The 27,813-nt window shown below is 46.5% G+C and overlaps 2 protein-coding genes across 5 annotated transcripts in view; both read left to right on the forward strand.

The window, feature by feature from the left end:
* The first annotated feature begins 16,638 nt into the window (after positions 1-16,638).
* Positions 16,639-17,444, forward strand: LOC127491685 (small cysteine and glycine repeat-containing protein 7-like). The gene has a single exon (XM_051849112.2). It carries the CDS (start codon positions 16,681-16,683, stop codon positions 16,942-16,944), a length of 264 nt encoding a protein of 87 aa, XP_051705072.1. The 5' UTR covers positions 16,639-16,680; the 3' UTR covers positions 16,945-17,444.
* A 5,727-nt stretch (positions 17,445-23,171) lies between these two features.
* The window catches only part of SLC19A3 (solute carrier family 19 member 3), a 28,004-nt gene continuing 23,362 nt past the window's right edge, over positions 23,172-27,813 (forward strand). The window contains exons 1-2 of one of the 4 annotated variants that reach the window (XM_051849100.2): positions 23,180-23,315; positions 24,962-25,053. The gene's annotated coding sequence lies outside the window, so the exon portion shown is untranslated. Of the gene's footprint in view, positions 23,316-24,843; positions 25,054-27,813 lie in introns of all 4 variants that reach the window. The other 3 variants (XM_051849098.2, XM_070071498.1, XM_008259270.4) reach the window with 3 other exon arrangements.

Raw genomic sequence — 27,813 nt, forward strand, 5'->3', positions numbered from 1 at the left:
ACTTTATACAGCTTTTTTTTTTAGCAAAAGAGAGAGAGAGAGAGAGAGAAATATATAGTACATTAACAATAGGTGTAGTCACCCCACTATGCAATAGAATCCCAGATCTTTCTACTCCTATCTAGCTATAATCTAATACCTTTTAATCAGCCTTTCCCCATCTTTACCTCCCCCCTTAAACTTATCCTCCTTTTTTTTGGGGGGGGGGGAGGGCCAGGCAGAGTTAGACAGTGAGAGAGAAAGACAGAGAGAGTTATAGACAGTGAGAGAGAGACAGAGAGAAAGGTCTTCCTTCCGTTGGTTCACTCCCCTAATGGCCGCCAGGAGCCTGGTACTTCCTCCCGGTCTCTCATGTGGGTGCAGGGACCCAAGCACTTGGGCCATCCTCCGCTGCCCTCCCAGGCCACAGCAGAGCTGGACTGGAAGAGAAGCAACTGGAATAGTACCTGGCGCCCCAACCGGGACTAGAACCCAGGGTGCCGGCGCCGCAGGTGGAGGATTAGCCAAGTGAGCCACGGCACCAGCCCAAAATTATCTTCCACAAGTTTTTAAAAATATCCTTATATATAGTTTTATACCCTGAACCTCAATTTAACACTTAATCATATATAATTATCTTTTTATTAACTACTAGCTTTCTAGAAACTGTTTTTAACGACCACATAATGACCAATTATGCAGTTAATTTCTATCATTAGCTTATATGCACCACTAACGTACCTCAGCAATCAGGCATTTAGCTAACCATTTGGAAAAATAAATTTTGACATAAACCACAAAAAGAAAATGACAAAATTTTCTTGTTTTTAAATTATCTTAGACTTCTGGTTGTAAAACTAAGACGAAGAGGCCCATGAACTCTTAACAATCTTTCCCCAAGGAGAGAGAAAGAAAGAAGTGGATAGGGAACTGCAAGGGAAATTTCAACCAATTGCAGTGATATATTTGGCCCTTATTGGAATCATAACTCAAACAAAATAACTATTTTCAAAATGACATGGGGATGGCTGGCGCCGCGGCTCAATAGGCTAATCCTCCGCCTGCAGCGTCGGCACACCGGGTTCTAGTCCCGGTCTGGGCGCCGGATTCTGTTGCTCCTCAACAGTCCAGCTCTCTGCTGTGGCCCAGGAGTGCAGTGGAGGATGGCCCAAGTGCTTGGGCCCTGCACCCTCCTGGGAGACCAGGAGAGGCAACTGGCTCCTGGCTTCAGGATCAGCGCGGTGCGCTGGCCACAGCGGCCACTGAAGGGTGAGCCAACGGAAAAGGAGGACCTTTCTCTCTGTCTCTCTCTTTCACTGTCCATTCTGCCTGTCAAAAAAAAAAAAAAAATGACATGGGGAAATTTGAGCTTGACTAGTTGCTAAAAGATATTTTAAAATGTCTTACTTTTTAGGTATGGCAATAGTAGTATAGTTACATTTTAAGTCCTTATCTGTTTTTTTAAATACCTACTAAAATATCTTTGCAAGTAATGACATCTGAGATATTGCTTCAAAATAATTGGCCAATAATTTATCATTATGGAGGCTGACACTTAGGAATGCATATATGTGCTTATTTGTTTTTTTTAGATTTATTTATTTATTTGAAATTCAGAATTACAGAAAGAGAAGGAGAGGCAGAGAGAGAGAGAGATTTTCCATCTGCTGACTCATTCCACAAATGGCTGCAATGGCCCTGGCTGGGCCAGGCTAAAGCCAGGGAGGAGTTTCAACCAGATCTCCCACATGGGTGCAGAGACCCAAGCACTAGAACCATCTTCTGCTGCATTAGCAGGGAGTTGGATTGGAAGTGGAACAGCTGGCTCTGCAGATGACAGCTTAATCAGCTATATCACAGCACTGGACCCAGATGTTTCTTTTTTAAATAAATAGTTTAAAAGGACAAAAGACGGATAGGCATTTACTGCAATGGTTAAAGACACCTCTTCAAACACTCATAATCCATATCAGAGTGCCTGGGTTCAGATCCCAGCTCTGCTTCCATTGCCAGCTTCCTGGAGTTTCCTAATGCAAACTTATAAGCATTAGATCCTAATAAGTACCGTAGGAGGCAGCAGGTGATGGCTCAAGTACTTGGGTCCCTGCCTCCCATGTGAGAGATCCAAATTCAGGTCCCAGCTCCCAACTCAACCCATGTGCAGCTGTTGCAAGCATTTAAGGAGTGAACCAGCAGATAGGATAGCATAAGATCTCTCTTTCTCTCTGCCTTTCAAATAAGGAAAATAAAGGATTTTAAAAACACAAAAGATTGATGAATACCATATACTTAGAAACAGATACTCAAGTTTACCAATAATCAAATCTTACTCATTTTTTCACCTGCTGTACTAAAAAATTATCTTAATCATATACAAGGGTACTTCAAAAAGGTAATAGAAAAAGATAAGTTTATTTGGTATAAAGGCATTTTGAAATTGAGGCATAGTTTTTGTCCATAAAAAAGTTCATGGAAAGTGCATATTAAATAAAACATATAGGTGGATTTCAAATACATTTGTACCAAAAAAAACTTATTTTTTAGCTCTATTTTTTTCCACCAACTTTTTGAAATTCCATGAGGTAGCATTGGTTGCAAAATGTAAAACCAGCATCACACACTGTAGGTGGGGATAGCTGATGTGAACTTTACCATGGGCAATTTTACAACTTTTATTACTATTCAAAGCGTGGATAAACTTTGATCTAGTAACTTCACCTCTAGGAATTTGCCCCAAGGAAGTAATTAGAAGAGAGAAAAAGGTATAATCCATAGCTAATATAACAGCTCTTATTTTTGCAGGCACTGATTCATTTAACTTGCATCATGACCTCATAACTTAGGTATTATTAGTGTTTCTATTTTAGGAGTAAAGATATCAGATAGATTAATTCATTGCACAAACTTGTAAGCATTGGTTCTGGGATTTGAACCTCCTGACCTTAAGCTTGGATATATTGTTTGGCTTTCATTATACCATTATTTATAACAACAAAATACTAGAAACAATCTAAAATTCCATTATGTATAAGGATTTGGTCAAATAAATTGTGGTACATACAATCAATCATTATTACATAAGCACCGAATATATTTTATTCTCAAACATCAGCATATTTGCATGCACATATACATGGGAATATCCCCTGTGAGATATTGTGTCTCCCTCAGTTCACCCGAATGGCCATGTGTCTCATTAGATCAGGATCTCATTTCCATTCAGTACTCCAGTGATCATGGCTGGACCCACCCCCAGCGTTTTGCTGAAATTTGGTACCACTGTGATCACTGCTGTGCCGTGTTCCCTCTGATCTCTGCTGGTCCTGAGAGATCACTGGGATACTAAGTCCCATACCCAGGTACAATACTCCTTTTCTCCTTGCACCCCACCCCACAGTCCTCACTTTCTGGCTGCTTGATCAGGATACATCTGAGCTGCCTTTGCTGTCACCAGCTCTCAGGGCTCCCAGCCCTGCTGAGTTGAGCCAGCTCTGCTAACACTACCTGCTTGTATCCATGCAAGCTAAGCCCTCATTTCTGTCTTCCACCCCAGCATAGAGAGTGGAGGCTTTGCAAATCCCCCAGAACTTTTCAGATTCACATAATCGTTGGTAAGACTCTACTAAAGTTTCAAAGACAGGAGGGTAATTTAAAATTACAATCAAACATAAGGGTACTTCAGAATGTTCAGGGAGGAGATGGGCATTTGGCAGAGAGATTAAGATGTCATTTAGGACACCTGTATCCCATATCAGAATGTCTGGATTCTAGCTCTGCTTCCAATCTCAGCACTCCTGCTAATGCACACCCTGGGGAGGCAGCAAGAGATGGTTCAAGTGTTTGTGTCCCTGTCACTCACATGGGACACCCAGACTGAGTTCTTGGCTCCTGGCTTCAGCCTAGCCCAGCCACGGCTGTTGTGGACATTTGGCAAATTAACCAGCAGATGAAAGATTCTCTCTCTCTCTCTCTCTCTCTTTCTCTCTCTCTCATTCAAATAAAGTCACAATAACACTTTTTAAAAAATTTTCAAGTTCGTAGAAAATGAAACTAAAATATAAGCTTATTTTGGCACCAAAAATTTAAGACCAATGCATTTTTATAATATGCATTTTCCATGAAGTTTTTGAAGACCCTTCATGCAGACCCCAGATGCCCATTATGAGGGCTTAAACCTTTCTCTGTCCAGACCTCCCTTCTACCTTGTTGCCTGCCCGGCAGCAACAGCCAGCTTCTCCCTCCTCCCACAGGAATGACTTCAGACATCCTTGCTCCCTTTGGAGCCCAACAAGTAACCACAATTAAACTGTCCCCCTATTGTCAGCAGGGACTCACCTCCTGTTCTTATCTTGTTAACAATTTGTTTATTAATAATTCAAAATATTAATAAGCCATGTGGGTTCTTGCCATATATTCAGAGAATTCTGAATACTGTCACAAATAAGCCAGGCAGTATAAGTTTTAAGCTTTTTATTCAGTGAGAGAAATGCATAGGAGAGTGAGGGCCCTATCTACCGAGCACCAAGAGCCAGCCACGTGGAGGAGCATGCAGGCCAGTAAGCACAGAGCAGGTGGTCCAAAGGCCATGTGCCCCAAAGGCCCTGGGCAGCAAGCAGATTCAGTGCAGTGAGGAAGAAGGGCAAAGGGAAAAAGGGTTGGGCCCACCGTTTCAGGCCTTTAATCCACTTCCAAAGGGTGTGGTTAATTAGTCTGATTGGCAGGTGGGCACACAGGTGTGGTCAGATAGGGGCATGAAGTCACACAGGAGCATGGTGGAGGCATGGTCTGCCAGCTCACAAACCTGATCACTTTTACACTACATGCCTACCTACAACAGTCTCAGATCTGCCTCGGCTGAGGTGATGGACAATAAGGACATGTATGCCTCCGGGGTAAATCTCACCTTACTCTGACTTACACAGCTGTGAGCTCATCTCTCCAGAGGAAAGAAACTCTACTACCCAGACAGTTTGAGAGGAACCAGATAACGTAAGAGCAGGACCCAGCCCCTCCTTTATCTTCTTAGCCCAAGGTGACCTTGCCTGTCTTTTGTTAAAAGGAATTCACTTGGCCAGTATTATCTGGAGGGATTTGTTTATGGAAATTCAGATCCAGGCAGAGAAATTCCACCTCTGGGGCAGAAGGTAACTACCCCCACTCCCAACCAGCTGAAGTTCACCCGGCCATCATAGACTCCGTAAAGAGCGCAGCAGCATGGACCAATCAAAGGAATGCCATGAGCACCACTGACCAACCAGGAAATTGGACACAAGCTGATCTCACACCTCCTGGCAACCAATTTCAATTGATGAGAACCTTCACTCTTAATTCCTTGGGGAGCCTGAGAATTAAGCAATAGCTGCCCAGCTCCTTGCTCTGTGCTTTGCAATAAACACCCACTTTCTTTCTTTTATTTATTTATTTATTTATTTATTTATTTATTGGACAGGCAGAGTGGACAGTGAGAGAGAGAGACAGAGAGAAAGGTCTTCCTTTTACTGTTGGTTCACCCTCCAATGGCCGCTGCAGCTGGCGCACTGCGGCCAGCGCACCGCACTGATCTGAAGCCAGAAGCCAGGTGCTTCCTCCTGGTCTCCCATGGGGTGCAGGGCCCAAGCACTTGGGCCATCCTCCACTGCACTCCCGGGCCACAGCAGAGAGCTGGACTGGAAGAGGAGCAACCAGGACAGAATCCGGCACCCCGTCTGGGATTAGAACCTGGTGTGCCGGCGCCGCAGGCGGAAGATTAGCCTAGTGATCCGCGGCACTGGCCTAAACACTCACCTTCTTCCACTACCTAATGTCAGTGATTGGCTTTCTGCTCACTGGGCTCAGCAACACTTCCAATTACTTTGGGGCATGGCTCAGCAACAAGTCTCTATCCACACAACTGAAATACACTCCAGGTTGACATGACCAAATAGAACCTCTGACTTCCTGGGTACCCAAATCAAAGGAGCAGTGCCCAGAATATAATTGAAGTCTCCACATCTAAGAATATTGCTTTCAACTTTTACAGGAAACCTTCCCTGTTCTAACAAAGGTTTCACAGGGGATGCAATTATAAGAGGGGAGACAATTGACATTTTAAGGTTTGCATGTTAGAAACAGCTTTTGGGGCTGGCACTGTGGTGCAGTGGGTTAAATCCCCAGCTTACAGCATTGGCATCCCATATGGGTGCTGATTTGAGTCTCAACTGCTCCACTTCCAGTCCAGCTCCCTGCTGCGGTATCTGGGGAGGTAGTGGAGGATGGTCCAAATGCTTTGGTCCCTGGTCCCATGTTGGGGGGCAGGGAGCAAAGGAAGTTCCTGGCTCACAGTCCTGGTTGTTGTGGCCATTTGGGGAGTGAACCAGCAGATGGAGGACCTCTCTTTTAGTGTGTGTGTCTCTTCCTCTGTCTGTACCTCTGCCTTTCAAATAAATAAAAATAAATCTAAAAAAAGAAAGAAAGAAGCAGCTTTTGTTCTTCCATTAGCAATCCCTATCACCCTACATACTTCCTTAAGATGGCACAGAGCCCATCCTAGCCCTACCCAGGGTGGATCCTTGAGGCATGGTTTGGAGCAATCCTTTTCTACTTTTCTAATGCAAGGCAGGTGATATCCTTCCCAAACTCAAACCTTTTCCAGCTTCCCCAACTTATTCACAGGCAAAGCTGGCTTACAACGACTAAAATGACCCCATGAATACAAACCGCCTCCCCCTCCATTCTCTTACTGAACTCTGCACTTCTGGCACCCTCATTCAGATGGCTGGACTCACACTGTCTTCTCACTGTTCCCTTCCTGCTTTGTGGAATGCCCTTGCCCAGATGGTCGGAGCTGTCTAGTCTGTGTACTATTGGCACATCCAGCCTGAGTCCTCTTTGCATCATCCAATTTAAAGGTGAAATCCCACCCAGCCTCACTACCTTCCCAATCCCTTATGCTCTGTTCTTATATATACCATTTATCCCATTTTAACAAACTTTATGTTTTTAAGGGTCACAGAAAACACCAGGCTATAATCTCCTTGGTTCATAAAATACTCTTAGCATAGCCTTCTTCACCTAATTTGCTAATTATTTTAATAATATAACTGGTTAGTGTCTTGATAATAAGGTCTTGTTGTGCCTGAATGAGTGCTGACAGAGGAGCGCCACACATGGATAGACTTTGGACTCCTTCATTGCCTGCACTGGAAAGTGGGCTCATGTCCTAAAGAACTCTCGACCCTGAAGTTCATATCAACAGGGTTTACAAAGGCAAAAACCACAAGGAGGAGAGGGACAATACATGGTTGCTAGGGTCAGTGGAATACATGGTTACTAGGGTCAAGCTGACCTAAGGCATGTGCAAAACTAATATCAATTACAATCTTGACAATACCAATTACAATCTTAACATTAGTCCAAGTACCAACCCAAATCATATGTGAGACATAGACAAATTACAATTTTTTTTTTTTTTGACAGGCAGAGTGGACAGTGTGAGAGAGAGAGACAGAGAGAAAGGTCTTCCTTTGCCGTTGGTTCACCCTCCAATGGCCACCGCGGCCGGCGCCCTGCGCTGATCTGATGGCAGGAGCCAGGTGCTTCTCCTGGTCTCCCATGGGGTGCAGGGCCCAGGCACTTGGGCCATCCTCCACTGCACTCTCTGGCCACAGCAGAGAGCTAGCCTGGAAGAGGGGCAACCGGGACAGAATCCGGCGCCCCAACTGGGACTAGAACCTGGTGTGCCGGCGCCGCAAGGCGGAGGATTAGCCTAGTGAGCCGTGGCGCCGAGACAAATTACAATGTTAACATTAACCTGGGTGCAGCCTATCTGTGTTGAGCTTGAACAATCATGCTAGGGGATTTCTATGTTTTGCCAAGCAGTATGTAGTGTACTGTTATGGTCTTAGTCTTAGACTATAGTTTCAGACCATAGTCTCACGGTGGGGGTGCTTTCTCAAGATGGAGTCTCAGGTGCTCTTAAAAGGAGTCCCTACTGTCAGGGTGTCACTTCAGTCCACAAGACTCGTCATCTGCTCCTCTGCACCCCTACACCCAAGGGAGCCTTAGCTTTGCATGTGATTTTACTACATCTATAGGCACTCCTTTCTACAAATACTGTACAGTTTATTTATTTATCTTTTCATCTATGCTCCAGATGATAGGGATTCCCATTGCTTACCAGATTTTGCTATTTTTGACAGTTCCACTATGAACATCCTTGTATCTGTTTGCTGATGCACATGTGCAAGAATTTATACACACTTTAGCATGAAATTTCTGAATCTTAGGGGAAATACAGGAACAAATGAGTGCAAGCAAAGGCCATTATTCTCAGTGTTTGCCATACTGCAGGATGCAGAAACCACCTTGAATTTTGGCAAAGACTCACAGGCAGGCATATGAGTGGGGAAGTTTTACAGTAGAAAGCAGGAAGGCTTCAACCATGGTCAGATTGGGGGCTGTTGGCTTGAGGAAGCCATGGATCAGCTGGCTAGAAGCAGAGCATCATAGGTGGTTAGTGAGGGGCGCATACTTGGCTTTTCCTAGTTGGTCCTAAGTTGGAAATAGGGACAAGAGTTTTCTGGCTATTTGGGGCTGATTGCCATTGTGTGGCTTCCTGGACTGTTTGTCCAGAGGGTTGGCTTTCTATAAGTCAGACTTGTAGATAGGCTGGCTGACTACTAGCAGCCATGGTCAATAATGGCATGATTACTGCAGATTATCAGTCAGGGCACTGTTATATACAGTCTGGCTATTGCCCATTTCTACATTCAGCGTCTCCTTCTCTAACAGCTGATGTAACATATTTGTATATTGTGTGTTTTGTCCATCTCTGCTGACTAGGTTACTAATTTCATGAGGGTGGACATTTGTATATGTTTTGTTCTTTGAAGTATTTTTGGTGCGTAGAACAATGCCCAACATATTGTAAGTCTCAATAAATATTTGTAAAATGAGTGAACATAATGCCTATAAAAATATGTGATTAATGTATATTTTTTTATTTTGCCACAATCTTCAGAGGTAGACTTTATCACTTAAATCTAAACCCCCTCCACTAAGGCAGCCACAGTTCCAGCCCCTATTCATATTTTTTTTACATCCTACCATGCCCAACCAGAGTCTGACAGTAAGTTGATGATTGCCAGGGGTGTGCCAAAGCAAATTCATCTACCTGACGTTATTATCTGGTTTTTTGGATACATACAGAATTAAAGAAACTGGAAGGTGGTAGTGAGCAATAAATAATAATACCTGGAGCTGACGCTAGCTCCCTGTTTTCTAGGTACATCTGAAAACAGACATGGGGCAGCGCCCATTTTCCCTGGAGTCTTGTGAGACCCAGGCACACCCTCTCTTTGAAGTTACTTGAGGTGGATTTTAGCTTGTCCCCTGCACCAGCTTCTTCTGCAGTTCTCAGTGTAGGACTTCTGAAGCCTCTCTCTGAGAACACTTCTAAAACCCAGAGACAGGGAGACAGGAGATCTGTCTGGTTCAGAGCAAGGGCCAGGGGAAGGAAATCCACTACCTCAGACCACAAAGATCGCTCTGTTCTCTCTTTCCATCTCTCAGTGTTGACAGGGTGCAGAGTCAGAGTCGAAATTCCAAGATACAGCTTATAATGGGCTTATCAACATCATTCACTATGTGATTTCACATTATGGGACCCATGTTATGATAAGAAAGCCATCTATATATTTATGTTGTTATAATCTTATTTAGGTGAAGTGACTAGAGAGGATTCAGGAGAGATGAGGGAGGTCTGATCCCTCCCCGGGGGTTGCCCTTATGTGCCAGCTCTGGGGACAGGAGAGGGGGACGCATGACCACTTCCTTGTTGCTGTTTGGCTCAGTTGTCATGAAAGAATCTTATACTGTATTATGTACTTGCCTTTGAAAGGCTAGCTAGATTTATTAGATTATGGTTTGGTTGATTTTTCTAAATGAAACATCCTCAATATTGCAATAATTCTCCCAGAAGCCCCAATACCACTCCCCTACCAGAACTCACCCACCTAAGAATGAAAGGTCTTACTCCCCACCACACAGCTGTGAATAATGGCACTGTGCTTCATTATTCAGTGTATTTAACAATGCATGATAGCTTAGAAAGTGCGAGTAAACTTTTGCAATGGTCTGGGTTTTTTTCTAGTATGATTCCTGTTGCATTTAAAATAGTATTTTGTAATCAGACTGAAAAATAAATTTTAGTGCTTGAAAAGTTTTCTCAATTGATATCTAAGAGGTAATCTACTTGCAATGTAGTATAGTCCAAAATGGCAGATAGATCAAGAGAAACAAAACCAAGGAGAGTGAATTAAATTGGATACACAGAGGGTCAGCACTGTGGTGTAGCAGGTAAAGCTGCCACCTGCAGTGCTGGCATCCCATATGGGCGCCGGTTTGAGTCCCAGCTGTTCTACTTCCAACATAGCTCCTTGCTATGGCCTGGGAAAGCAGTGGAAGATGGCCAAGTCCTTGGGCCCCTGCACCAGCGTGGGAGACCTGGAAGAAGCTCCAGGCTGCTGACTTCGGATCAGCACAGCTCCGGGCATTGCGGCCATCTGGAGAGTGAACCAGTAGATGGAAGACCTCTCTCTCTGCCTCTCCTCTCTGTGTGTAACTCTTTCAAATAAATAAATAAATCTTTAAAAAAAATTGGATACACCAGAAAAATAAATGAGTATGTTTGAAGAAGTGTAATCACACTAGACTATTTGACTTGGTAGCAAGCAATATTCACATTACAATCAGCACATTACTGACAGTTACAGATTTTACTAAAAATGTTGATTCAAATATATGCACACTGTTAAAAGAGCCAATTTCCCCATTCAATCTTAATACAAACTAACACTGACAATCAAGAGAAGTCATGGGGAGGGCATGTGGCACAGTGGTTAAAACACCACTTGGGAAATCTACATCCTGTATCAAGTTAGGTTTGAGTCCCAGCTCCTCTCCTGTTTCCAGCTCCCTGCTAATGTATACTCTGGGAGGCATCAGGCGATGGCTCAAGTGGATCCCTGATACCCATGTGAGAGAGCTGGACTGAGTTCTTTGCCTGGCCCACCCTTAGCTGTTCTAGGAATTTGGTAAATGAACCAGTTAACGGAAACTCACTGTCTATTTGTCTTTGTCTTTGTCTCTCTGATTTTCAAATAAATAAAACAGATGAATAAATTTCAATGCTTAATAATAAAAAATAGCCATATACAGGAAATAATAGAAATATGGAGGCAGCTACCAACACAAACACCTGACTACATGGTCGTGATGCCTTGGCACCATGATCTAGAGAGAGAGGTAGAATGGGAAAGGGGAGTAGAGAATTATCTTAACTGTGTGTGTGTACAGTTAATCAATGTGCAAGACATGTTTGGAATCCACCGGCAAAGTTGTTCACAGTCTGATCAGGGTCACCTTACTACCCAGCTTCGCTGCAGCTCCCAAGCACATGCCAGATAACAGCACAGCTTGTCCAGCCTTGGAGCCCCCAGCTCAGCACCTCAGACATGGCAGGGGCCCAGTGCATCTTCCTTAGCTAGTGGAGACAAACTTTGCTGTTAGTTGATAGTCGCGGGCCAGAGGACAACAGCGATGCAGCTGAAGGGCTGAGTAACAGGTGCTGAAAGGATTACAAGAAACACAAATTAGAGAGAAGAAAAGCAGGGATCAGGGGACTCTGCATGACAGCAGAAGAGCCTCGAATGTCTCTTGCTCTTCGTTTTTACTGAGCTCCAATGGTTTAATTATTAATGTCATACAGATACAGTAGCACTGAAACTTAGCAAATAGTTTGAAACTTATTAAACCTACTGGAAAGAAGCAAAATATAAGCAAAACTATTAAACTTCTCTAACCAAGCATCTGGGGTGGAGGGCATCGAATTGTCTGGTGAATAATGGATGACCCATTCCATGTACATTATGTACAGGGAACAAAGAATCCAGGTGCCACTGCACCAGGTTACCTATGGTGGCTGTGTTCAGGCCTTCCACATCCATCATTCCATGTCTGACTTGGAGAGGTCAAGCCCAGGGCAGTCCAACACCATCAAGACGCTTGGAATTTATTCCTGATTTACAATCTATAAGTAAACACAATTCTAAACTATGCTACACAGCAGTAAAAACCCCAACAGGTGATAACATACTTTGGAAAGATAAAATCTTGCAGTAAACTTTCTCAAATTTAGCACTATGGACATTTTTAATCAGACAGTTCTTGGGCGGGGGGTGTGTGGAAGCAGCTATCCTATGCACCTCTGACCTCAGTCCACTAGCTTTGACAGCATCTCTCCCAGTTACATCAAAAATGTCTTCAGACATTACCAAATGTTCCCTGGGAACAAAATCACACCCCTCACTCTGAGATCCACTGCTCTACAGAAATGTAAGCAGAGATGCCCTGCATCTTAGCATGCTAGAAAAGATTTCAAGGGTAGGAGCAGAACTCTAAAGCCTGCAAAAGCATTTCACCTGAAATTCTCCTCTCCTTCAGATTTTTTAAGTGAATCTCTAGTCCATATGACTCTGAAGGGCTAAGTACGAGGGTGGGGGTGGCTCGTCCTCTCTTACTGACCCTAGGCAAGATTCCAAGTGGTAAATGCCCCCTAATGTTTGTTGGAGCAAATTGATTTGTGCTGTCATCTGATTTCTTTTGTGTCGCACTCCAAGGGAAGTCAGGCCATCATCATAAGATCATTTTAGGAAATATTGCTGATGTCCACAGAACAGAATGCTGTTGTCTTTTCAAAAGTGGAGAAGAAACCGCAAACACACACACACGGGATGTCTGTGCTATTTTGCTAGTCAACACTCTACTCTTCCACCTCACAGGAAGGGATGAAGGAATACGAAGCATTATGGGCTATGCTTGGTGAGAAAGGCAGGTGTAATGGCAGGACTAGAGGGCTTCTCCTCTGACCTCCGGCTGCCATGAGCCACTGCAGAAGACTGGAGACCTGGGGAAGGGTCCCAGGAAGAAGGGGCCGTTGTCAATACCAGATACCCCAGGACGTTCAGAGGGCTTCAGACAGGGAATGCTCCAAGAAGTAGAAAAGGGACAGGAAAACTGAGCTAGGGAATGCCACAGAAAAACTTTAACTTTTTCCAAAAGCTTGTCCAAAAGCCTCCTTCAATTCTTGTCTCCTCCAGGCTGGGATAGAAAGCTTCTGTCTTTTCCAAGATCTGGGGCAGACTTGCCCTCTTAGACATCCTACACTGTGATTCCTGTTTTTTTACCTGATCATACCCTTGACCCTGGCCACCCGCCAACTTATGGATTCACTTCATTTGTTGCTGATGTAGGAAAAATGTAAATAAAGTATGGTCCCATACATCAAGGAATTTGCAGTCTGTATGCAAACACAGACAAAATGTAATGACTTGGTCACATGAAAAGAATGGAGAAAATGTGAAAGACAGCACGAGCAATATTGTGTGGGTGTTGGTGGTGGAGAGACGATGTCTCAGCTGGTGTCTGAAAGAGACTAGAAATTTTCCAAGAGGCCCCAGGTGGGGAAAAGAGTGGTGATGAGGTGCCTTGTTCTAAATACAATTTCGGGGGGCCAGCATTGTGCCGAAGTAGGTTAACCCACCATGTGCAACACAGAGTGCCAATTTGAGTCCTGGCTGCTCCACTTCTGATCCAGCTCCCTACTAATTTGCCTGGGAAAGCAGCAGATGATGGCCCAAGTGTTTGGACCACTGCCACCCATGAAGAAGACCCATAAGGAGTCCTGGGCTCCTATCTTTAGTCTGGAGAATCCAGACTGGGAATCCATGATGCGCTGTAGGCATTTCCCCAAAGGAAAACAGCCCCAGCCAACCCTTGTTCTGTGTAAAATGCATTCAGTACAATAGGAAAAAATGTCATCATTGCTACTGATTTTGACTTTCAAAGTCAAATTGAAAGAAACATATCTGGCCTGGAAGCAGAACAGTAAAGTTCTATGGAAACAGAGCAGACCCTAGAATGCAGGGGAGATGGTGGCACCTCCATGTTGCTTAGCCAGAGGGAGGCAGTGCTGAGAGGGGGATGCCTGGCTCAGACCCCAGCAGATGTGTGAGCCTCTTTCTCCCTTGTCTCTGGGAAGCACAGCTTCTAATGGTATCTAACTGGTGGTAAAACAAACACAAGAAGAGACCTAGAGTGAAGCTGCTTGTATGAAGCAGGTCCTTTCCTGCTTCAACAGCTAGGAACAGAAGCAGCACAGGAGGTGTGAAGTTAGTTCCCTGTGTTTCTTGTGCACCCTGTGTTTGAGTAGTTGTCAAGCCAAATCTGTACTTGTCTGAGGCTTGACAGCAAAAATCTTGGCAGGACATAAATTATATCTTTTTTTAAAAAATTGACATGAATTATAATTTCAACCGTATGATGTTCTAAGAAAGACAGAACTATGGAGAGAGTAAAAAGATCAGTGGTTCCATGTTTTGGTGAAAGAGGGAGTGAATAGGTGAAGCCCAAAGGATTTTAAGGAAGCAAAACTATCCTGTCGCTCCCCCTCTTCGTGGAGGAGCAACACAGGACCCTGCGCTGTTCTTTCGTCTGTTCGGCCCTCCCCGGGTTTGCTGCTGGTTCTTCCCGGGTTGGCTACTATCCCTTCCACCTCCGTGGAAGGGCAGTTCCCCCTGGCCGCATTCCCCACTTCCGCAGGGGAGCGGCACACCGCCGGCCGGCTCTTCTCGGGGGCTGCACGGGTTCCCTTAGATGTTCCCCATAGATGTTCCTGGTTCATGCCGTCTCTCTCCTCCTTTATAGTCCTCCTCCGCCAATCCTAACTCGGCTGCCCACACGCCGAGTACGCTGCTCTCCTCCAATCAGGAGCAAGTCCTACAGTTTATTAGTTGAACTGGAGGCAGCTGTGCGGAAGCTGTTTACTTCTCTCCCAGCGCCATATTGTGGGGGAGCAGATGCATAGAATAAGTCTTAATTTCAGTAACTTAGTCCAGTCCGGATTGCTCCCCACACTATCCTGTGTGATGCCTTAATACATCTCATCCTGCACCCTTCAAGCCCATAGATTGTTTTTTTATTATTATTATTTTTTATTTATTTATTTTTTTACAGGCAGAGTGGACAGTGAGAGAGAGAGAGAGACAGAGAGAAAGGTCTTCCTTTGCTGTTGGTTCACCCTACAATGGCCACCGCGGCCGGCGCACCGCGCTGATCTGATGGCAGGAGCCAGGTGCTTCTGGTCTCCCATGGGGTGCAGGGCCCAAGCACTTGGGCCATCCTCCACTGCACTCCCTGGCCACAGCAGAGAGCTGGCCTGGAAGAGGGGCAACCAGGACAGAATCCGGCACCCCGACCGAGACTAGAACCTGGTGTGCCGGCGCTGCAAGGTGGAGGATTAGCTTATTGAGCCGCAGCGCCGGCCTTCAAGCCCATAGATTGTACAAGACCAAGAGTGAACCCTAATATACAGTGTGGACAGGGGATCATGATGCGTCAGGGCAGGTTCCATTATAGCAAATGCACCACTCTGGCACATGATGTTGACTGGGAGACGCTGTGTGCTGGGTATACAGAAACCCTCTATACTTCCAGTTCAATTTTGCTGGGAACAGGCGTGCTTATTTTACTTATTTCAAGGGAGGGAGACAGAGACAGACAAGCAGGTAGACAGAGATTTTCTATCCACGCTCCAAATGCCCACAACAGCCACAACTCAGACAAACCAAAGAGCCACAAATTCAATCCTGGTTTCCCACTGGGGTAGCAGGGTCCCAACTGCTTGAGCCACCACCTGCAGCCTCCCAGACTATGCATTTACAAGAAGCTAGCATCAGAAGTGGAGCCAAAACTCAAACCCATGTGGGCATCCCAAGCAGACTCTTAATAACTAGGTATAATGCCTAGCTCTCTGTGAATTTAAGACTCTCTAAAAAATAAGGTCATTTTTAAAAAGTGGACCTGATTTAACATAAACTAAAGAAACTAAACAACAGAGGGACTGAAGCTTTCTTGGGGACACGAAGCCAGCTGCTGGCAGGAGCTTTGGCTCCCTCCCCTGCCACCCCATGACTGCATGAGAAGGCAGGCAGGTGTGAGTGCTCTGGGAAGCTCGGAGTTTGAAATATGTAGTGACTGCATCCCGACTGCAGAGAGACTGCTCCAGGTGGCTTTTCCATAATTTGACTTGCAAATCAAGGACAAAGGTGTATCAGTATGTAGATGAGAAACTACTGACATTCAATCTCTCAGTTTTACCCGCGTAAGAAGCGGTGCTTTGCCCTCTGTGGAGGTTCCCACCGTCTCCTACACTCAGCAGAGAAAATCTGCCAACAGAGAAGGCTGCTCAGAGGCCAAGGGGAAGCTCTTAACTCAGGGCCCAGGGATCCCGATGCTCAGGAACCAGGAGATGAGCGTCATCAGGTGAGACTCATGGACAGGTCACGCTCACCCTGCAAAGCTGCTAGATTAAAAGCACAGTGACCATTTCAGTTACAAGCTGTTTTTATTAGAAGCATGACTTGAGGAAGAAGTGAATACCAAAATAAGCAATTCTGCGGGGTCAGAGGTGTTCTCTGAGGAAGCACACTCAATGTCTCGTGAAATTCTCAAGGCGGGGGCAGGGCTGCTGGAAACAGGAAGTGGCTCCCAACAGGTGTTGGGCCCAAGGAGGGTATTTAGGGGCTCCAGAAGCAAAGAGCAGCAAACCTCCCTCACCTCTCTGAGTCCTGTCTCCTCTCTGCACCTGAGTCCTCTCTTCTCACCATGGGTTGCTGTGGCTGTAGAGGTGGCGGTGGCTGCCACAGTGGCTGTGGTGGCTGTGGTGGCTGTGGCAGCTGCACCACCTGCAGGTGCTACCGGGTGGGCCGCTGCTCTGACTGCTGCTCCTGCTGCCACGGCTGCTGTGGGGGCTGCTGCAGCACCCCCGTGGTCTGCTGCTGCCGCCACTCCTGTGGGTCCTGTGGCTGTGGCTCCAGTGGCCATGGCTGTGGAAGGGGCTGTTGCCAGCAGAAGTACTGCTGCCACTAGGTGGGCTGGCTGGCTCTGCCTCTGAGCTGAGAAATGCAGAAGACTTTGCTCCCGGCATTTGCTAAGACTTTGCTCCCCGCCTCAGTCTGCTTCCTCCCCACCCCCTCCAGCTGGATGGACTGGAACTGCTCTTCCTGACACTGCACTGTTGTTTCTTTCCCTTCACAATGGTACTACGAGTACTCCAATTCCTTTTCCCTGTATTTTCCAAAACTTAGTACCTAGAAAGCACCTATCCTCTATTCTTTGTAATCTTCATCTCAGGAAAATAAAAAATAAAAGACTAAAACGTGTTTTCAACATCAGCAATGGCAGCACAGCCAAGCATGGGAAAGTTCTATAATATTACAGCTAATATTTCATTTTCTTAAAAAAATCACTTATGATCTTTGTTTCTTTCACATAGTACTTCTTTCCTGTTTCCATATCTGTGGGGTTTTTTGTGTGTTTGTTTTTTATGAAAAAAAGAAAACAAACTCTTTCCTAATAAAAGAAAAAATATCTCCTTATTCTAATTTGTCTCTTTCCTGTAAGACGTGTACCCTCTCATGGGTGAGGGCACAGTACCAAAAGACAATGAGTAATATTTAAATCTCAGAACAGATTCACTAAGTGGATGAACAGTCCTACAATGGATTTTACAGTTGAAGTAGATATCTGGAGACCAATCTCCAACCTTTGGTCACCAGGGTCAAAGAGGGGCATTGCTGCGTTCTCACAATGTCTATGACTGCAGCTGAAACACGTTTGGAAAGGGTGGGCCCCTGCCGCAGCACAGCAGTCACTGCTTCTCTCCATCTACTCCTCATTCACACACTGAACAAATACATGAGAGGCATTGTAGTCCAGGTGTTCAGCTGCACGCTAGAGGTGTACAAATAAATAACCCTTGAGGAGTTAGCATCTAAGAGGGAAAGGGACGAATCAGAGTCCATTACAATAACAGTCTCCTAATGTCATACTTCCTTTGCCTGGTTACCCTCTCTCCAATCCTATGCTTACTCTATCAAATAGATTTGTGCATATATTGTTGAGTACAAACACAAGAGAGTCTTCCATGGGGTCTTTTGTTTGCGCTCCCAGTGACATTCGACACAAGCGACCTCTCCCACCTCCTTAGTCTCCCCCAAAACTAAAATTCCCTCTTCCTCACTGATCCTTCTCTTTCGCCTCCTACTGCTCCTACTCAGCCTCTCTTGGAGGTCCTTTCACAATGCTGGCACCCAAGTCCTAGGCTTGGGGACCTCCTTCTGTCTTCTTATTCATCAGATCTACATTCTTAAGGAATCTCCACCCTCTTCTGTCACTCTTCCTTCTCAGCATCACTTTATTTATTTGTTTGTTTGTTTATTTATTTATTTATTTTGACAGGCAGAGTGGACAGTGAGAGAGAGAGACAGAGAGAAGAGAGAAAGATCTTCCTTTTGCCGTTGGTTCACCCTCCAATGGCCGCAGCGGCCAGCACGTTGCAGCCAGCACATCACGCTGATCCGAAGCCAGGAGCCAGGTGCTTCTTCTGGTCTCCCATGCGGGTGCAGGGCCCAAGGACTTGGGCCATCCTCCACTGCACTCCCGGGCCATAACAGAGAGCTGGCCTGGAAGAGAGGCAACCGGGACAGAATCCGGCGCCCCGACCGGGACTAGAACCCGGTGTGCCGGCACCGCAAGGCAGAGGATTAGCCTAGTGAGCACGGCACTGGCAGCATCACTTTCTAACATATCATAAAGTTCATGGATTTATTGTGTCTATGGTATTCCCTATCCCCCAACCAGAATGTGAGTGCTACAAGACAGATTTGCAATTTTGTTCATTGGAGCATTCCAGGCACCTAGAGTAGTGTCTACAGCATACTACAAATTCACTAAATAAATTCTTAATGAATCATCAATGATTTTTGTTTGTTTCTATGTATATGTGGTTTTCTAAAGATTTATTGTTGGTTTATTTGAAAGGCAGAGTTATAAAGGGAAGAGGAGGAAGAAGAGAGAGAGAGAGAGAGAAAGAATCTGCCTTCTGCTGGTTCGCTGCTCAATTGACTGCAATAACTGGGGTTGGTCCAGGCTAAAGCCAAGATCTAGGAGCTCCATCTGGATCTCCCATAAGGGTGAAGGGCCCAAGAATTTGGGTCATCTTCCTCTGCTTTCCCAGGTGCATTAGCAGGGAGCTGGGTCCGCAGTGGAACAGCCAGATCTCCAACAGGGGCCCATGTGGGATGCTTGCATCACAGGTGGAGGCTTAATCTGCTATGCTGCAACACCAGCCCCATCAATGAATTTTAAAAGATTTATTTATTTATTTGAAAGTCAGAGTAATACAAGAAGAGAAGGAGCGGCAGAGAGAGAGAGAGGTCTTCCATCCACTGGTTCGCTCCCCAGTTGGCCACAATGGCTGGAGCTGGGCTGATCTGAAACCAGGAGCCAGGAACTTCCTCCAGGTCTCCTATGAGGGTGCAGGGACCCCAGGACTTAGGCCATCTTCTACTGCTTTCCCAGGCCATAGCAGAGAGCTGGATTGGAAATGGGACTTGAACCAGCACCCATACAGGATGCCAGCACTGCTGGTGATGGCTTTACCCACTACACCACAGTGCCAGTCTTGCATCAGTGATTTTTTTAAAAGTTTCTATTATGGAAGATGGCTACCCATATACAACCGTGAAGAGGAACACAAAAATTTTCTAAAGCCATTATCCAAATCAACAATTATCAATAAACAGCCTCTCTCTCTCCTTATCTGTGGCCCTGCCCACACCCTTTCCACCAGTGGTTCTCATGGTATCAAATCCAGATTTTTTTTAAAGATTTATTTATCTATTTGAAAGACAGAGTTACAGAGAGGCAGAATCAGAGAGAGAAAGAGAGAGAGCTTCCATCCATTAGCTCACTCCCCAGATGGCCACAACAGCTGGGGTAGAGCTGATCTGAACTCAGGAGCCAGGAGCTTCTTCCAGGTCTCCCACATGGGTGCAGAAGCCCAAGGACTTCGACCATCTTCTACTGCTTTCCCAGCCATAGCAGGGAGCTGGATTGGAAGAGAAGTAGCTGGAACTTAAACCAGTGCCCATATGGGATCCCAGTACTGCAGGTAGCAGCTTTATCCTCTACGCCACAGCGGTGGCCCCTTAAATCCAAATTTCCTATCAGTTCATTTCCAAGTACATCAGTTTATGTGAGCAGGAAAGAATGGACTGCTCCTCTTACCTCTTTGACTATGAGATACTCAAGAAACAGAAGCAAATCTCTCAAGAACCTATCTGAAGTGATCTGTCAAGGAGTATGGAGGAAATTAAGACATCTTCAATCTTCAAAGTGCAGCTCCATAATTTACAGACAGACTTTTTATAAATCTGTGTTAGAGACTCCTCAAAACCTGAGTCCAGGGACTGGCGCAGACAGTGCCAGCATCCCATATGGGTGCCAGTTGGAGTCCAGGCTGCTCCACTTCCCTTCCAGCTCTCTGCTATGGCCAGGGAAAGCAGTGGAAGATGGCCCAAATCTTCGGGCCCCTGCACCCACATGGGAGACCCTGAAGAAGCTCCTGGCTCCTGGCTTCAGATCACCCCAGCTCCGGCCATTGCAGCCATTTGAGGAGTGAACCAGCAGATGAAAGACTTCTTTCCTTCTCTCTGCCTCTGCCTGCCTGTAACTCTGCCTTTCAAATAAATAAATAAATCTTAAAAAAAAAAAAAAAAAAAAAAAGACCTGGGTCCATTCACCCAAAACACGGCAAACCAATCACTGCCATCAGGACAGTGAAAGAAATTAGGTATTCATTGCAAAGTGCAGAGCAAGCAGCCAGGGAGCTATTGTTAATTCCCTCCTGGAGGGGTTGCGGTAAAGTTCTGATAGACTGAAGTTATGGTTGAAAGATGCTTGTTCGTCTCTTGCGCAGGTCTGTGATTGGTGCACGATGCTTGTGTCCCTCCTTTAATTGGTCAATGATATCGAGTTCTTTGGAAATTTTGATGATTGAAAAGTGAGCTTCAGTCACTCAGGGCCTGTCGCTCCCCCTCTTCATGGAGGAACGACACTAAACCCTGCCTAGGTTTCCTATCCGAGTCATGGCACCATTATGCCTCCTAAGCTTCCTATCCGAGTCACGGCACCATTATGTCGCTCCCCTATTCACGGAGGAACGACACAGGACCCTGCGCTGTTCTTTTGTCTGCTCGGCCCTTCCCGGGTTTGCTGCTGGTCCTTCCCGGGTTGGCTACCGACCCTTCCACCTCCGTGGAAGGGCAGTTCCCCCTGCCACTTTCCCCACTTCCGTGGGGGGGCGGCACACCTCCGGCCGGCTCTCTCGGGGGCTGCTCAGGTGTTCCCTTTAGATGTTCCTGGTGCATGTTGTCTCTCTCCTCCTTTATAGTCCTCTTCCACCAATCCCAACTCTGCTACCCACATGCCGAGTACGCTGCTCTCCTCCAATCAGGAGCAGGATCAGCTCCTGCAGGTCATCACTCAAGTTGGCGAGAGGCAGCTGCGTAGAAGCAGTTTACTCCTCCCCAGCGCTATATCGTGGGAGAGCAGATGCAAAGAATAAGTCTTAATTCCAGTAACTTAGTCTAGTCCGAGTTGCTCCCCACAAGGGCCTAATGCTCCTGGGAAACCCCTGGAGACAGAACTTCGGAGGTTATCTATAGAGGAGATACATTACTTCATGGGTCATGCGATCATGGACCCTGAGAGAGTTAATTTTAGCAAGAGACTGATTTGTAAAAAAAAAAAAAAAACTAAGGTAAGGGAAGGAGACTGAAGCCTGGGACCATCTAATACCTACCTCAAAGACCTCAAAGACAGGGGGCTCTGAGAATAGAAAATCCAGACCAAAAGGGCAGGAACCCAGGACACATCCCAGCACTTTCAGTTGTTCCAATTTTAGTATATGTGCTGCTAAAGCAAGCACAGCACTTTTTTTTAAGAGATTTATTTAAGTATTTATTTAAGAGATTTATTTATTTATTTGAAAGGCAGAGTTACACAGAGAGAGGAGAAGCAGAAAGAGAGAGAGAGAGAGAGAGAGAGAGAGAGGTCTTCCATCCGCTGGATCACTCCCCAATTGGCCCCAACAATCAGCGCTGTGCCGATCTGAAGCCAGGAGCCAGAAGTTTCTTCTGGGTCTCCCACACGGGTACAGGGGCCCAAGTCCTTGGGCCATCTTCTACTGCTTTCCCAGGCCACAGCAGAGACCTGGATGGGAAGTGGAGCAGCTGGGTCTCGAACTGGCACCCATATGGGATACCAGTGCTTCAAGCCAGGGCGTTAACCCGCTGTGCCACAGCACCAACCCGGAGCAAAGCACTTTCATTCCATTACAGGTCTGCTAGTGTTCCTAAGAAATCAAGCAGGGTGTAGCTTGAAGGAATTCTTCATTTCCATCCACTGATAAGCGAAAAGATTTGTTTCTTTTCCATTTCAAATAGTAAGAATTTTATAATGCTTACCCCAAGAAAGCCAACCTCCACATAATAGAATGTACACTTAATAAAATATATAAAGTCCCAAAACTCATCTTACCCACTTCTTTCACAAGATAAAACAAGTAAAAGAAACATATTAAAAAAACAAACAAACAAACAGGGGCTGACGCCATGGCTCACTTGGTTAATCCTCTGCCTGCAGTGTCAGCATCCCATATGGACCCCGGGTTCTGGGCCCAGTTGCTCCTCTTCCAGTCCAGCTCTCTGCTGTGGCCCGGGAAGGCACGGGAAGGCAGTGGAGGATGGCCCAAGTGCTTGGGCACCTGCACCCGAGTGGGAGACCAGGAGGAAGCACCTGGCTCCTGGCTTCTGATCGGCTCAGCTCCAGCCTTATCGGCCATTTGGAGAGTGAACCAACAGAAGGAAGACCTTTCTGTCTGTCTGTCTGTCTGTCTCTCTCTCTCTCACTGTCTAACTCTATCTGTTAAATAAATAAAAAAAAATCTGAACAGTGTTATGGACACTGATGCTGAGCCGGCACACTGCAGCTAGCCGCAGCTCCTGGCCGAGCCTTGGGCCTGCTTGCTCTGCCTGTGTTCACCCTGCACCTGTGCCGTGAGTTTCTGGGGAGAAATAAACGGATTCGTAGATCCTATTTATAAATAGAGCAAAGGCGGACGCAGGATTCTGCTGAGCTGCGTTGTTACACTGACACCACGGGAGCCCGCCTTCTGAGGATGACTCTGGGACCCAGCGCGGGACGAACCAGCCCGCAGAGCCGGTTCCGCCTCTGGACTAAAGGTCTGGAGGCTTTAACTGGGGGCGTGGCCTCGGCGCTCCCGGCCGGCCGGCAGCTCCTTGCCCCTGCCTTTGGTGCCGGGATCCACCTTCGGCCGCGGGTGCGCGTGGCTCCCCGGCCAGGGAGCGATTTGGTGCAGACTGCGCCTGTTGTAGGTAAGGACATCCCCGGGGGGCGAGCTCCTTGCAGAAACACAGTCAGTCGTCCCTGGGTCGCCGCTCCGTCGCTTCTGTCTCCACAGTTGCTCCGGCCGGGGCGGTGGTACCTGGGCTGCAGCCGAGCGGCTTCTACCGGGCCTGGATCCTCCCGGAGCCTCGGGGTGAGGCCCGCGGCAGCGCGGCCGCCCTCGGCTCTCCCCAAACCGCGGCGCTGGGGCTCGCGTGCCCAAGTAGGTTTGGCTCCAACTCTGATTTGCAGCCATCTGGAAAAGCAGATAAATTAAACCAGGACTCTGGAAAAGTGCCAGCACCGCACCGTGCCCCTCCGCGTGGCATTACCAGTGTTCACGGACTTTAAATGAAAAAAATGTTTTTGCACAGAATTCCAAATCCCAATGCAAAAGTGCCCCCAAAAATTCTTCCCTTGTGAATTTCAAATGAAGAGAGCTAGACCTCTAACTCAAGGCAAACACGTCACATCTTACAGTTATAACGCTGCAAAGGACGTTTAGTTCATCAAAGAACATGTAGGAGAGTATTTCGAAATTCCTCTGAAAATAGAATTAAAAGTAAGTTGATTCTAGAGCACAAACTTCTGAAATCTATGCATACTTGTCCAACAAATTTATCAAGTCCATGTTGCTGTCAATGCACAAAAGATTGGAAATTGTACAGAGTGCTTAAAGTTTGAAAATGTTTAGGAAATGTTTTTTTTTTTTAAGATTTATTTATTTATTTATTTGAAAGTCAGAGAACACAGAGGAGAGGCAGAGAGAGAGGTCTTCCATCCATTGGTTCAGTCCCCAAATAGCCACAATGGTCGGAGCTGTGCTGATCCAAAGCCAGGAGCCAGGAGCTTCCTCTGGGTCTCTCATGCAGGTGCAGGGACCCAAGGACTTAGGCATCTTCCACTGCTTTCCCAGGCCATAGCAGAAAGCTGGATGGGAAGTGGAGCAGCCGGGACTCAAATTGGTACCCATATGGGATGCCAGCACTGCAGGCATTGGCTTTACCTGCTATGCCACAGCGCCAGCCCCCAGGAAATGTCTTCTAAAAATATTCTCGTATTGGTATTTTGCCCTTACCAATATCTGAACATTGTGGTGCCTCCTAAAGCAAAAGGTGTTCATTTCTTTGTTTATTTTTATTTATTTTTTTTTTTTGACAGGCAGAGTGGACAGTGAGAGAGAGAGAGAGACAGAGAGAAAGGTCTTCCTTTGCCGTTGGTTCACCCTCCAATGGCCGCCGCGGCCGGCGCGCTGCGGCCTGCGCACCGCGCTGATCCGATGGCAGGAGCCAGGAGCCAGGTGCTTTTCCTGGTCTCCCATGGGGTGCAGGGCCCAAGCACTTGGGCCATCCTCCACTGCACTCCCTGGCCACAGCAGAGGGCTGGCCTGGAAGAGGGGCAACCGGGACAGAATCCGGCACCCCGACCGGGACTAGAACCCGGTGTGCCGGCGCCGTTAGGCAGAGGATTAGCCTAGTGAGCCGCGGCGCCGGCCTCTTTGTTTATTTTTAATTTTAGTTATTTGAGAGGCAGTGAGAGAGAACTCTGCTGGGTCACACCTCAAATCCCTGCAACTTCTGGGGCTGTGCAGAGCCAAAGCTGGAAACTCAATCCAGGTCTCCCATGTTGGTGGCAGGAACCCAATTACTTGAGCCATTACTACTGCCTCCCAGGGTCTGCGTTGGTGGGAAGCTGGAGCCAGCAACCGGAGCCGGAAATTGAATCCAGGTACTCTGATATGGGAAGTGGGCAACTTTGTCACTGGGTTAAATGATCAATCCAAATCACATATTTAAGTAGACCAAAATGTAACTAATTTTCCAAATATGTTTTTTCTTTTATACTGCCTTAGTAGCAGCTGCAATGAACACAAATTGCAGTTTTGCTCAGTCATTTTTGGTAATGGACCAACAAGGGTTTCTCAAGGTTGTGTAATGGTAAATGCAATTCAAGCGTGTGAAAGGACAAGATTACAACAATTTAGCTTAATGATTTTAATAGACCTGTCTGCGATCTTAGAATCAGGCAATAATATGTGTTGTGAATAAGCATTTCAGTGAGCTGAAAAGAAAAAATTGGCTTTTATAAACAGAAAGCAGTAACAAAAGTCACTTGGTTGGGGCTGGTGCTGTGGCATAGTAACCTCCACCTGCAGCACCGGCGTCCCATATGGGCACCAGTTCATGTTCCAGCTGCTCCATTTCTGATCCAGCTCCTTGCTTATGGCCTGGAAAAGCAGTGGAAGATGGCCCAGGCTTGGGCCTCTGCACCCACATGGAAGACCAGGAAGAAGCTCCTGGCTTCTAGCTCCGGATCACCCCAGCTCTGGCCACTGCAGCCATTTGGGGAGTGAACCAGCGAATGAAGACCTTTTTCTTGCTCTCCCTCTTTCTCTCTCTTTAACTCTGCTCCTCAAATAAACAAGTAAGTCTTTAAAAAAATTTTTTTTTTATTTTTGACAGGCAGAGTGGACAGTGAGAGAGAGAGAGAGACAGAGAGAAAGGTCTTCCTTTTGCCGTTGGTTCACCCTCCAATGGCCACCGTGGCCGGCGCGCTGCGGCAGGCGCATCGCGCTGATCCGAAGCCAGGAGCCAGGTGCTTTTCCTGGTCTCCCATGCGGGTGCAGGGCCCAAGCACTTGGGCCATCCTCCACTGCACTCCCAGGCCATAGCAGAGAGCTGGCCTGGAAGAGGAGCAACCAGGACAGAATCCGGCGCCCCGACTGAGACTAGCGCCGCAAGGCGGAGGATTAGCCTATTGAGCCACGGGGCTGGCCAAAAAATTTTTTAAAATTGCTCATTTTAAGTTACTGTCTATGTAAGGTGGAGAGGAGATGGGGGAGAACAATAGGAAAACTGAGGAGTTAACTCCAGGTTATTTCTGGTTACCTCTTTTTGTGTAAGGATTACTATCATTATCATGCCAAATGAAACACCTGATTGGGAAATTTGGCTTTCCTCTCTTTAATCCTGATGATTTTAGCCTATCAGATCATTCTGGTTTCAGCTTAATGACATGGAACTGTATCTTTTAATTAGAGAAATATTTTTAAAGTTTATTTTGCGGCCAGCGCCACGGCTCACTAGGCTAATCCTCCACCTTACGGCGCCGGCACACCGGGTTCTAGTCCCGGTCGGGGCGCCGGATTCTGTCCCGGTTGCCCCTCTTCCAGGCCAGCTCTCTGCTGTGGCCAGGGAGTGCAGTGGAGGATGGCCCAAGTGCTTGGGCCCTGCACCCGCATGGGAGACCAGGATAAGTACCTGGCTCCTGCTATCGGATCAGCGCGGTGCGCAGGCCGTTGCGGGCCGGCCGTGGCGGCCATTGGAGGGTGAACCAACGGCAAAAGAAGACCTTTCTCTCTGTCTCTCTCACTGTCCACTCTGCCTGTCAAAAAAAATTTTTTTAAATAAATAAATAAAATAAAATAAAAACAAGCATACATAGGTAAAGATGAATTTATTCGGTCTGCTGCCTCACAGCAGTTTAGGTAAAATTATCTACTGTGTATTTTCCTGCAATTACTGTCTCTGGACTCTGCGTGGCCAACGTTGTCAATTCTGGTGAATTTTCAATGGGTGCCTGCAGGAGAAGGAATGGCAAGGAAGGTTTGAGGAGCACCTAATAGAGGCCAGGCTCAGAAAGCGCTTTCTGGGGAAGCCCAGTGAGGTGGATCGGGTCATTCCTGTTTTAAACAGTGACTTGGAGAGGTTGTATATTAGCCGTTGGCAGCAAGGAAGCCAGGAAGAACAAGGAGCAAAGCAGGCTCTTTCTCCTGAACCACACTGGCTGCTGCAATCCCCAATCCAGAGAGAAAAACAAAGCATACCTGAAGCTAGGTTGCAGAGCCATGTCAAAATGTTAAATCTGATTCCAGAGTGTAACGACTATTAGGAAATCATTTAGATTCAGAGGCATAAGTGGGTGAGAATGTGGATAGGATATGTGCACAATGAGTGGTATCCAGTCAAAAAGGATGATTTTCAGGAAAGTCTGAAGCCAAGACTCCCATAGAGACATAAAAATAAACATGTGCTAGCAGTTCTATTTAACTCACTAAGGAAGAGGCTAGTGAGGCTGTTAGAAGCAGATCAAAGGAGAACTCCATGAATGGGTACATTTATAGATCAGGAATATTGAACAGTGAAAGATCAGGAATATTGAAACTGGATATTCATAGAGGAGGAAGAAGAATGGTGTCCCTTTGCTGGATAAATATTTATTTATTTATTGGAAAGTCAGAGCAACAAGGGGTGAGGGGGAGAGAAATCTTCCACCCACTGGTTCACTCCCCGGTAACGGTTGGGCTAGCTGGGCCAGGCAAAACCTGTAGACAGGAGCTACATCCAGATCTCCCACATGGGTGGCAGGGGTTCGCATACTTGGGCCATCCTCCACTGCTTTCCCAGGGCAAGTTAGTAGGGAGCTGGATTGGAAGTAAAGCAGTCAGGGCTGGAACCAGCAGTCTGATAGGGGATTTCAGTCACATGC

Source organism: Oryctolagus cuniculus, chromosome 3 (genome assembly GCF_964237555.1).
Source record: "Oryctolagus cuniculus chromosome 3, mOryCun1.1, whole genome shotgun sequence".
Classification (NCBI taxonomy): Eukaryota; Metazoa; Chordata; class Mammalia; order Lagomorpha; family Leporidae; genus Oryctolagus; species Oryctolagus cuniculus.